Source organism: Neophocaena asiaeorientalis, unplaced genomic scaffold (genome assembly GCF_003031525.2).
Source record: "Neophocaena asiaeorientalis asiaeorientalis breed wild unplaced genomic scaffold, Neophocaena_asiaeorientalis_V1.1 scaffold33, whole genome shotgun sequence".
Lineage (NCBI taxonomy): Eukaryota > Metazoa > Chordata > Mammalia > Artiodactyla > Phocoenidae > Neophocaena > Neophocaena asiaeorientalis.
The window spans coordinates 1375274-1387402 of record NW_020171988.1 but is presented as its reverse complement, the minus strand read 5'-3'; the positions used below and the strand labels follow the sequence as shown (position 1 = coordinate 1387402).

Genomic DNA, 12129 nt, shown 5'->3' with positions numbered 1-12129 from the left:
CAATAAAACATATAAAGAAGATGTAGCACATATATACAATGGAACATTATGCAGCCATAAAAAGAAATGAAATTGAGTTGTAGTGAGGTGGATGGACTTAGAGCCTTTCATATAGAATGAAGTAAGTCAGAAAGAGAAAAACAAATACCATATGCTAACACGTATGTATGGAATTTAAAAAAAAAAACCAAAAAAGAAGGTTCTGAGGAACCTAGGGGCAGGACAGGAATAAAGATGCAGACATAGAGAACGGACTTGAGGACACGGGGAGGGGGAAGGGTAAGCTGGGATGAAGTGAGAGAGTGGCATGGACATATATACACTACCAAATGTAAAATAGATAGCTAGTGGGAAGCAGCCACATAGCATAGGGAGATCAGCTCGGTGCTTTGTGACCACCTAGAGGGGTGGGAAGGAGACGCAAGAGGGAGGAGATATGGGGATATATGTATACGTAGAGCTGATTCAGTTTGTTATAGAGCAGAAACTAACAGAAAAAAATATTTGGAGACTTGGAAAAGTTATATATGTATTTGAAATTTAAAAAAAAATAGTTTGCAATGTGCTAATCCCAAACTCCCAATCCTTCCCTCTGAATATGATTTTCTTTGGTTCTTTTTCATTGACTTTTTCAGTTAACCCACCGGCTCCCAAGACAACCGCATCTACTCAAAGCGCTTTCCCTGCTGTCTTATGTTCAGTTCTGGTGGCAAATTTCACAGGAAGCACTTGTGAGCTAGAAGACAGTCCAGGGAGTGGGATGTGGATGGAGAGGTTCTATGGCTCACAAGCTCCTGGTGGCATCCTCCAAGTCCATTGCGCGGTCAGGCTGAGGGACGTGCAGACAGAGAGAAGAGGACGGTCCCTTTCTCTGCCTCTCTCTTCCTCTTCACCTATCCGTCTACATAGCTTCCCCCTTTCATTTCAAAGAATCACCCTTTCTGCTCACACTCTAGGTTGTAAACTCATAGAGCATAAGCCAAATACCTGTCGTAAATGCCCTATGGATGGACTTTCATCCCATTCACAACTGCCTTTAATTTTAGGCCATAGGTTTCCAACTGAGAAAAATGCAATTATTTGCATTTGACTCCACATGTTCCCTAGCCCAGCCTCCTCTGTGCTTTTGGAACAAGATCAATGCAATAGGCAGAGGATCTTTCAAATTGATGATCCTGGGTGACCGATACAAGAAAACAGTATTGACTTACTCTATGCCAAGTACGACACTCACAACTTTTAAATACGTTATCTCTTTTCATTCTCATCGACTTCGAGAGGTTGTTACCCGTCTCTCCATTTATACAATTGAAAAATGGAAAAGCAAAGAGGGGGTGGTTTCCTTTTCATACACTCAGCAAGAAACAAGAGAGCAAGATGCCTACCCAGGCCAGACTCGAGAATCCACATTCTCTTTCCAACATACCGCACTGTCTGCAGAGGTGTGAAGAGCCAGGTAGGTTGTCTTGTGAAAGTGTGTGTGTCTGTATGTGTGCGTGTGGTCTGGGGTGCGGGGGGAGAGGAAAGCCAGGAAGATGTGGCCGAATTAGACTGGCACATCTGCACACAGAGCTTGAGGATATTAACAGGCAGAGGAGTAAAGGGGCAGAAAAGGGACAAGTCAGTCCCAACTGTGAGAAAAGAGAAAAAGCAGGTCCGAGATACTTGGTGGTCAGAGCCCTGGGAGGCTCTGGGAGGAAAGTGGCTGCTAGAAAAGCAGGATCAACCACAAGCCAAGAGGGAGCTGCCCAGGGCTTGAACAGGAAAGGCCTTCCCCAGAGGCCATAGGGTGGGGAGGAGAGGAAGGAGATGGTCTCGAGGACAGAGGTGAGGGAGCTAGACAGCCCCCCGCCCCAGACTGGACCCTGCTGGGCTGTGCTGGTAACAGCTGCATACACGTGGCTCCTCTAAGGCAGGGATTGATTCTCACAGAGGGCTGAATAGGAAACTCGGGGGGAGAGCCTGGACGTGTGTCTTTTAAAAAGCTTTCCAGATAGACACAAGCTCAATTTGAACCAAAAGGCTTTCAACCCAATTCAGGAAGCATTTACTGGATGCCTTGAGAAACAAAGATGAACATCCATCGACGGACGAATGGATAAAGAAGACGTGGTGTATATATACAATGGAATATTACTCGGCCATAAAAAAGAATGACGCAATGCCATTTGCGGCAACATGGATGGACCTAGAGATGATCATAGTAAGTGAGACAGAGAAAGACAAATATCATATGATATCACTTACACGTAGAATCTTAAAAAAAGATATAAATAACTAAATACAAAACTGAAATAGACCCACAGACATAGACAACCTTGCCATTTGCGGCAACATGGATGGACCTAGAGATGATCATAGTAAGTGAGACAGAGAAAGACAAAATCATATGATATCACTTACATGTAGAATCTTAAAAAAAGATATAAATAACTTTAAATACAAAACTGAAATAGACCCACAGACATAGACAACAAATTTATGGTTATCAAAGGGGAAAGGTGGGGAGGGATAAATTAGGAGTTTGCGATTAACATATACACACTACTATATATAAAATAAGTAACCAACAAGGACCTACTGTAGAGCACAGGGACCTATACGCAGTATTCTGTAGTCGCCTATAAGGGAGAAGAATATGAAAAAGAATATATAAAGTATGTAGAATATATATATATATATGTGTGTATATACATATACATACTTTATATATTCTACATATCACAGGGACCTATACGCAGTATTCTGTAGTCGCCTAAAAGGGAGAAGAATATGAAAAAGAATATATAAAGTATGCAGAATATATATATATATGTGTGTATATACATATACATACTTTATATATTCTACATACTTTATATATATATATATATATATATAAAACGAAATCACTTTGATGTACACCTGAAACTAACACAACACTGTAAGTCAACTATACTTCAATTTAAAAAAATAACAATTTAAAAAATTGACAGGGGCACAAAATGACAACTGTGTCCTTACTTGAGTTTGTAACCATTATCTCCCTCCCGCAGACATTTTATTTTCTAATATATTTATTTGTTTGGCTGTGCCGGGTCTTAGTTGCAGCACGCGGGATCTTTTTAGTTGCGGCATGCATGTGGGATCTAGTTCCCCAACCAGGGATGGAACCCGGGCCCCCTGCACTGGGAGTGCAGGGTCTTAGCCACTGGACCACCGGGGAATTCCCTCCCACAGACTTTTTAGATAGTAGGCGTTCCCTCCAGTTACGCATCAAGGTCACATTTTAAAATTTCAATATTTCAAAGGCTGAAGAAAGATGAATCATTGGGGTGCTTTTCCTATCACCCTTTTCATCAAATATCACACGACCATAGACATCTGGGGAAAGTGGCATCTGTACCGTTCTTTCAGACACTAGTTCTTAAATCTGAGGAAGCTTCAGAACCACCTAGAGAGCCTGTTAAAACCCGGATGGCTGGGCCCACCCACAGTGCTTCCCATTCAGTAAGTCCAGGGTGGGGCCCAAGCATCTGCATCGCTAACAACTTCCAGGTGCTGCTGCTACCGGTCCTGAGACCACACTTTGAGAACCACTTTCTCAGGCAATTTTGGATCATTGCCATCAAACCATCTTTATTGAGGAAACCACAAAGCCTGCCTTTCACAGCCACTTTAATGTGCAGACAGCAAGGGATTTTATACACGTCCCCATGGCCCGTGGCCGATCGCATGTGCAAAATCACTCAACCTCTTTCTGGTGCAGCCATGCATCGCTTGCTGATACAGCCCTGTGTCACAGAGCAAACCAAGCGCTGCAGCTCGTGGGTGCAGGGCAGCCAGCATGAGCTTGTCCGGACGGGGTCCTTGAGATCCTGCATCTACCACACGTGGCAGGCTGGGTGAACGGACCGCCCCATCTTACAGTTGTAGAAGTTTAGGGTCCCCAGGGGGGACATGACCTGCCCACATTGGACTCTGCATTTTCGACAGAGCCTCACTTCCTGCACCCCATTTCCAGTTAGGGGCACGCAGAGGCTCACTGGGACCGACGGCGGGCAGGACTCACTGGCGGAGCCTGACGGCAAAGCAGGTCATCACCTACCTCCTTACCTTCCTCACTACTTATGCCTGCAGGACCCCTGGCTCCCAGCCTAACTGGCCCTGGATGCTGTGATTTTGGAATTCCTGTTTCTGATATTGCAGTTTTTCTGTGGACTCTATTCTGTCACATTTGCAGGCAGCTAGTTCCCATCCCTACTCAGATGCAGGCTGCCCCCCGCACCCCTGCTCCCCACATCAGGCCTCCTCAGAACGGCTGAAGGCTCAGAGGCTAAGCAACGGTGCCCGTGGGGCGCTCCACCCCAGTTCCAGGCGGGGGACTGGCCACAGGCTGCAGTGCCAAAGGGCACAAGGGTGTGGCGGGTCCCAGTGCCCCACACTCTCCACCAAGAGCTGCTTCCTCATCTGTCCTCCTCTGGCACAGAGACCCCCCTGTCTGGCAGGGCCCCTCGGAGCGACGCCAACCCTGTGTCCTTCTAGGGCCAACTTGAGAGCATTCAGAAATCAGTCCCCTATCTTCAAACATGCCAGATGCTGGGTGGACAAGAGACTGGTCTATAAAGTCCATGTTTCAACAGTTGCAGAAATGCCTTTAAAATACACACCAGCAAATCTCAGAAAGAAATCAGCTCTCCCCTTCCCAAATCCCAGCGCAACACAGCTTGAGGAATTCCTCTGCCCACAGCAATCTGGTGGCCTTGCAGGTCAATGCTTCTCAAAGACCGCCTTCTACACTTAATGGGCCAGGGTTCTAACCTCCCTGTGCCTCAGTTTCCTCATCTGTAAAATGGGAGCAATCACAGTACTCAGACTTATTGTGAAGGTTAAGAGCGCAGATGCATATAAATTTCTTCTGGCATATAAATTTCTATGGCCCCCTGTCAGAGGGGGCCGTACAGTCTAGCTCCAATAAAGATGATGCTCTAATTATTATGGGGGCCACAAACTATGCGTTTGCCTCACTTATGTCACTTAGCGCTTTCAAATTAATGACAGAAGAATCTTTTCTACCCGGCACACACAATGTGTTTTTTCTACAGAAAGGGAAAAGTGGGGCCCATCCCCCAACTGGGGGTGGCATAGGAGGGGCACCAAAGGACGAAAGGGGTCCTCACAGGGTGTATGGAGGTCCAACTGTCGTTCAGAGGAAAGCGACGTCCATCAGCAGCCACGCTCAGAGGAGCGAGCGGGTAAAACAATCACTGTCCAAACAAGAAATGCACCACTGCCAATCCCAACACTTACGTCCAGAACCGTCCATTGTTCCACTACAATAGCATCGTAGCCCTGCATGGTTTTGCTATCTTCTGTGGAAACTGCTTCAAAGATGAATACTCCATCTGTCAAGCCGTGTAAGGAATCTGTGGAAAAAGAAAAGGCGGGGTGGGGTGGAGGGAGGTTGCTGTAAACCGTCTGTGGCAGAAGCCTTACAAGCAGCAAAAATTTTCACTGCATTCATTAATAATCCCAATCAGAACATCTTTTCAGCATGTTAATTAAAGAAGGCATACACAACCACAGAGTCTAGCCCCATCAGAATGAATGAGACTAATTTACCTCGCAGTTTTGAATAATATCCTTGATTTTATGAGCCCAAATTTCATTGTTAGCAATCACCATTTGATTTCACGCGTTTACCTTCCTTTTCATGCTCCAACGTCAGGATGCACTGGGGAGAACTTATTCGGGGGGAATGCAGTCACTTAGAGACAGTTTTTAGAAGAAAACTATATTGAGGTGAGAGAAATTATTTTGAAGTGGGGATAGATGCAACGCAGTGCTCTGGGCTTGCAGACACAGTTCAGATGCGTTGATTCCTCGACATTTGTGTGACGTGGGTGCAGTACATGGGACACTTCACGCAGCTCTTGTCAGGAGGTGAAATTTGGGGGAAGGGAGAATTTTTCAAACTGATTTACCATTGAAAACGTTTCCCTGGGCACTGCTATAGTTCATGGTAAAGTTCCGTATAATTCAACAAACCTACATCAAACATAGCATGATTCAGAACTGTCTCAGGCAATGAAGATGTCAAGAAAAACACAACAGGGCCCTTGCCCCTGAAGAAGACTTTCAAGGAGGCACTTTTTAAGTTAATGGCTCCTAAATACCCTAGATTCACTTAGATGAGGGACTGTGGAAACAGACGAATGGACTCGGAAGCAGGGGGTTTGGGCCCATGCTCTATCGGAAAAGGGATCTGACCCTTGAGGGGTTTGGTTTCTTGTCTGTGAAAGGGGGTTGTAGACAGAGAATTCCTCCTGCTCAGTATTCTACAAATCACTGCTCAGTCGCACTGTGCTGGACTGAACTCTGTCCCCACCCCCCACCCCTGATTCATATGTTGAAACTCTAACCTCCAAAGTGAGTACATTTGGAAACAGATCCTTTCCAGGGGTAATTAAGGTTCAATGAGGTCATAAGGGTGGGCCCTAGTCCAACAGGACTGATGTCCTTACAAGAAGAGGAAGAGACACCAGAGCACCACCCACCCCAACCCCCTAACCTTGCACAGAGGAAAGCCCATAGGAGGACACAGAGAAGGTGGCCATCTGCAAGTCAGGAAAGGAGGCCTCACCAGAAACCGAATTTGCCAACTCCCTGATCATGGACGTCCAGCCTCCTGATCTATGAGAAAATAAATGTCTATTGTTCAAGCCAACCAGTCTGTGGTGTTTTGTTATGGCAACAGACATAAAAATATGTTTAGTGATATAAAGGACAATTCACACAATAATGTGATCTTTTCTTCATCAGGAAGGAAAGGGAGACAAACACAGAAAGCCCCCTGAGTCACACTGGAGCTCAGGAACTGCCAGTGATTTCCAGAAGTCACAAAAAGACAGACAGATGGAAACATATAGCAACCTTCAGCTTCTGTCTTCCAACAGACCTCACAAGCAAGTCAAAAAGCCGTCAGAATGAGAAAATTATTTGCAACAACAAAAATAAGTAATAAATAAATGGCTACGTTTAACACTCTTTATTGTATGTAAAAAGTTTCCAGGACCTCCCTGGTGGCGCAGTGGTTAAGAACCCGCCTGCCAATGCAGGGGACATGGGTTCGAGCCCTGGTCTGGGAGGATCCCACATGCCGCGGAGCAACTAAGCCCGTGCGCCACAACTGCTGAGCCTGTGCTCTAGAGCCCGCAAGCCACAACTACTGAGCCCGCATGCCACAACTACTGAAGCCCGCGTGCCTAGAGCCGGGGCTCCACAGCAAGAGAAGCCACTGCAATGAGAAGCCGTGCACCACAACGAAGAGTAGCCCCTGCTCGCCGCAACTAGAGAAAGCCCGTGCGCAGCAACGAAGACCCAACATGGCCATAAATAAATAAATAAATAAAAAGCTTCCAGGGCTGAAGGGAATTTTAACTGTACAACCTTTCCAGAGAACAACTTAACAATGTCTCAAAAGACTGAAACACAAAAGTCCATCCTCTTTGACTCAGAAACCCTACCCCTTTCAGTCTATTCTGAGCACCCTGGCACCCACTATGTGCCAGGTACTCTTGTGATCACTGGTGACAAATGAAGACCCTGCCCCCATGGAGCTTCCCCTGCCCTGCAGGGGGAGAAAACATAATGTCCCAGGGTATAAATGCTATGAGAATATAAAGTGGGCTGGGGCAGGGTGGGGTGTTGCATGGAGGTAGAGGCAATGGCACGGCTGTTTCTGAAAGAAGTGCTCAGGGTAGGTCCCTCCACTTTGAGTAGAGATATGAACTAACTGCAAGCCAGGCATATGGATCTGCGGGGTTTGAGAGTTCAAGGTAGAGGACACAGCTTGAATAGAAATGAAGAGTGAATGAGGGGTCACCAAGGACCAGACAAGCAGCAGAATCATGAGAAGAAATTCAAGACTAAGACAATAGTGGGGAGATAAGCCAACCAGGGGCTTATCCATGTGACTCGCTTAGCCAGTGGGATCTTAGCGGGTGTGACACAAGCAGGAGCTTGCAAAGCACTGGCGTGGTTGAACTTGATCTCACATCTGTGCCACCACTTTGAGAGCACATGCCCCAGCTAGCCTGTTGGAACAGAGCTGCCCCAGTGGAGCTCAGCCTAGATCAGCTGATCCATAGACCTGAGAGTGGGCCCAGCCGCCTCAAAGAAGTTGCTCCAGGCAACCTACAAATATGAGAGAATAAATTATTACTGTTTTAAGCCAGTGAGCTCTGGAGTGGTTTGTTACACAGCATCATCCTGGCAATATCTGACTGTTACAATGCCCAATTGAAACTTAAGAAATCTGAGACCAGTGTACTTCACTTAGCCTGGGGAATATTCCTGATTATTCCAGAATGATAGAGGGGCCTGACCAACTCAACAAACCACAGCTCTGAGGGGAATTCCTGGAGCACAGCAGCCTCATCCTGATATTCTTCCTACGGACAAGACAAAACTCCATTTCAAATAAGATCCCTGTGGGTTAATCAATGCTATGCTCCATTTTTGTATTTGTTTCCTATACCGAGAGTCTGTTACCAATCAGCCTTGGCAAAAGTGCTAAACTTGCCTCTCTCATCCGCTCTGCTAAAACGTTCCCCCCAAGTGTTTGTTCAATGTCCTCCTAAAAGACATTTTACTAAGGTGACCGAGGAAGGACACAACTGCTCTCTGGCTGAACCACATTTAAATATTTTGGGCTCCAGGACAAGCACGGACCATAGTCCACCTCACTTATCAAGTTCTGGGTAACACAGGTCCAGCTGGAGCCCCTGCCACAGTAGGGATGCCCTACGGAACCCCTTTGAATAAAGCTTTCCCAAGTCCTGACCTGGTGATGCTTGGGACCAGAAGATATTCACTGATCCTTCAGTAGCACATGATCACAGCACACATTTCTTCAAGGCTTCTACAAAAATATGTTATACCCAATTTCCAAAGTCTCTACCTACAGATCTCCTTACTGGTAAGACTCTAAGCCCTTTCAATGCGCCTACCACACGCTCTAAATATTAGAGTGCTCAGCACGATATAAATAGAGTTGAGGTCCACCTGGGGAAGGAGACAGCACAGCCCATCCAAATTTCTTTCCTACCCGCTGCCTGGCATCCCCTCCTTCGCTCCAAGTCACAAGCCTGGAAGGAGGGCTGTGTGGTCCAGGCTTGGGGCCGTGAAGCAGGAACAAGCCCAGGTCCTTATTTACCATCCTCCTAACTCAGTCCTGCCTGCAGCGTCTCAGCCCGCTGCTCTGCTCTTCTGAATCCAGAGTGCTGATTCACCCACTTCACTACATAGCAAGTTCAGAATGGCTGTCAAAATTTGGTCATCTGTAACAGCAAAAAAGTCAATGAACCACAGACAGCAGACAGCTGGGCTTTTAAAGAACCCCTTGTTTTGACGGCCTCATCCACCACCCGTCTCTTCATCACCTTCCTGGCTCAGCCTCGCTGTAGTGTGCTCCAAGCTGGTATAAATAGGTCTCTCTCAGACTGCAGCTCCCCATGCAAAAAGGTTAAATCATCCTCCATCTATGGAAAACATTCCGTTATCACTGCATTTTTTATTAAAGTAAAGATGCTTCCCTACTGTGCACAGAAAGCTATTTGCCCTGGCATTGTATAAATATTTGATGCCGGTCTTTTGGCAAAAGGACACCTTAACTTTCCAAGCTTATGCTTTACAAGAAGGATGTGAGAAAAGGAGATTTGCCCTATTAGCCCAAGAGGTAAATTCTATGAGAAAACTGCTCTTCCCCTGCAGCCTCTGGGACACGAAGACTCCATCTAGCAAGCTACCCTTCAGGCTCACCCTAGGTGCTGCACCTCTCCCAAGTCCAGCGTGAAATGCACACGCCATCGACACAAGGGGTCGATGCATGTGGCCCACTAGAAAATGTTACTGTTCTCCTTTTACAAGCTAGGATGGTTTAAATGCCCACACTGGGGTCACTGGCATAACAGATGTCCTTGGCCCCCTGAAACCCCTTTTCCCCACCAGCACGGCACTCACGGCACCACCTTGGCTCCAGGAGTGGCCTGTACCAACTGCATAGCCATAATCGCCCGTGTTATAGGGACGCACAGCCGCATGCAACCAATCGGACAATGGTGTGTGCAGCTCCCCCATCACCCCACAGCTAAACTGCTGACATTATCGAGAGTGGAGCAGGCCTGCTGCTTCTCTTGCTTCTGCAGCCCTCACTTCTGCTCTCGGCCTGCCTGCCTTCCTGCAGTCCCTGTTTGAAGCAGTGAATAAGTTACAGTTAGGGGCAGCCTGCAACTTCAGTGTCATTTATCAGAATGGATGACCAGATGGGGAGGAAACGCCCTGATTCTGTGCTTGCCAGCTATGAGGACCTCTGCCAGGCACACTCATGGCTTCTCATTGAATGCCTACCCCCCGCCGCAAGTTCTGCAAGGTTATCATTCCCTCTAAGTGGTGAGAAGATGGAAGGAAGCTATAGGCGTGAAACCATTTGTCCACATTCAAGCGCATACAAGGGCCTATCTCGATCTGAAATGTAGTTTGTGTGACTCCAAAGCCTATGCTCTTTCAACAGGTGACAGATATTTTATTTTGCTACCACGAGGATGTGTCAGGGGCTGTGCTCCAGCCGGGGATGAGCAGCCTAGGGGCCCAGCCTCATGGAGCTGGCGTGCTCTGACCACTAGGCTGCTCTCCCTGCCCTCGTGTTTTGTGGCATCTCAGTGGGGTTGCAGTGAGATGGCCTTACGGCTTCTGTTTGGGGCCAAATCCGTGCAGAGGCCACGCCTTCCTGCATGGGGCAAAGAAAGAACAAAAATATGTGTGTAAATGGATAAGCTGTATCTATCAACACAAGGGACAGCATACAGCAGCGAGAAAAAATGATCTGCAGTGACGTGTAAAAATGTGGATGAATCTCACAAGGAGAAGCCAAACGGAAAGAAGCCAAACAAGGGCAGACTCCACCCACATAAAGTTCACGCCCCACCTGTGACGCTTCCAGTCAGGACTGTGGTCGCCCTGGGGGAGAGGCATTGTGAGGTCGTGAGTGGGACTCTGATGGGGCTGGGATGCTCTGTTTCTTGATCTGGCGCTGGTTACACGGGTGTGCTCGCCTTGTGAAAACCCACTGAGCTGGACCCTTAGGATCTGTCTTGGTTTCTGTACGTGTGCTATACTGCAGGAAAAAATTTACTTAAAAGATGTGCCATGGATAGAAGAGAAGATGCATTTCATGGTGTAAGTGAAATTTACCCCTTATGTTATTCAGCGGCTCCTCTGAAATAGAAGCTACGCCTGCAACCACTAGGCCGACGTGCCTGGAGCCTGCGGTCGGACAAGGCAGTGGCCGTGAACTTCCTGCAACCTCATCCTCCCTTGCTCCCCCAGTCTGCAGGGGCCTGGGGATGCACACGCCAACACCAGCTCCCCCCAGCACTACGCATTAGTGCAGCATCCGGAAACCTTTATTGGTCGCCTCCTGTATACAGTACACGGTGGACAGACACTGGGACGCCCTTGCCCAAGGGCCTGCAAACATGTCTGCCTAAAATATGTGTCCCTATGTGTATTTTATTTAAAATACGTACATGATTTTTACCTGTGTATTTTGCAAATACAAGGCAATCTGGTTTATGTCAGGCATCAAAAATGTGGTGTGAATACCAAATGTTATTTGGATTGACGTGAAGCTGGGGCATCAGAGAGAGTCTTCAGGAAAACCTAATCTTTAAAGAGGTAGGAAAGGAGAGACTCCTAGGTACAGTGTGTCTCCTGATGTGACACAGCTCGTGGAACACAACAGCATCTGGAATGTATCCTAGACCTAAGGGCTTAATTTATCGAGGCCTTAGAACTAAATTCCAGTTTATAGGAAACAGAGGCTGGAGAAACAAGATAACATTATGAGGCCCTGGCCGGACAAATCCAGAACACAGGGCATTCTAAGAGGTTAACAGGTTTATTTCAAGCAGTCAGGGTCATGAAGAACGACTCTTCCAGGTACAGGAGCAGTAAGGACGTGGTCACCGTATGCAGTGCCTGTTGCTGGACTGGATTCTGGTTTGCGCTACTTGCTGCAAAGGACATTTCGGAAACAGTGGAAGGCCTGTGAACGTGGGCTGAATAGAGATGATGCTGCCAGAGGCTGAA

The 12129-nt window shown here is 47.2% G+C and overlaps 1 protein-coding gene across 1 annotated transcript in view; it reads right to left on the bottom strand.

Moving 5' to 3' along the window:
• The window catches only part of RFTN1 (raftlin, lipid raft linker 1), a 196652-nt gene that overhangs the window by 36434 nt on the left and 148089 nt on the right, over positions 1-12129 (bottom strand). Inside the window, exon 7 of the mRNA XM_024747830.1 lies at positions 5290-5405. Within this exon, the coding sequence (XP_024603598.1) occupies positions 5290-5405 (116 nt within the window). The remainder of the gene's footprint in view (positions 1-5289; positions 5406-12129) is intronic.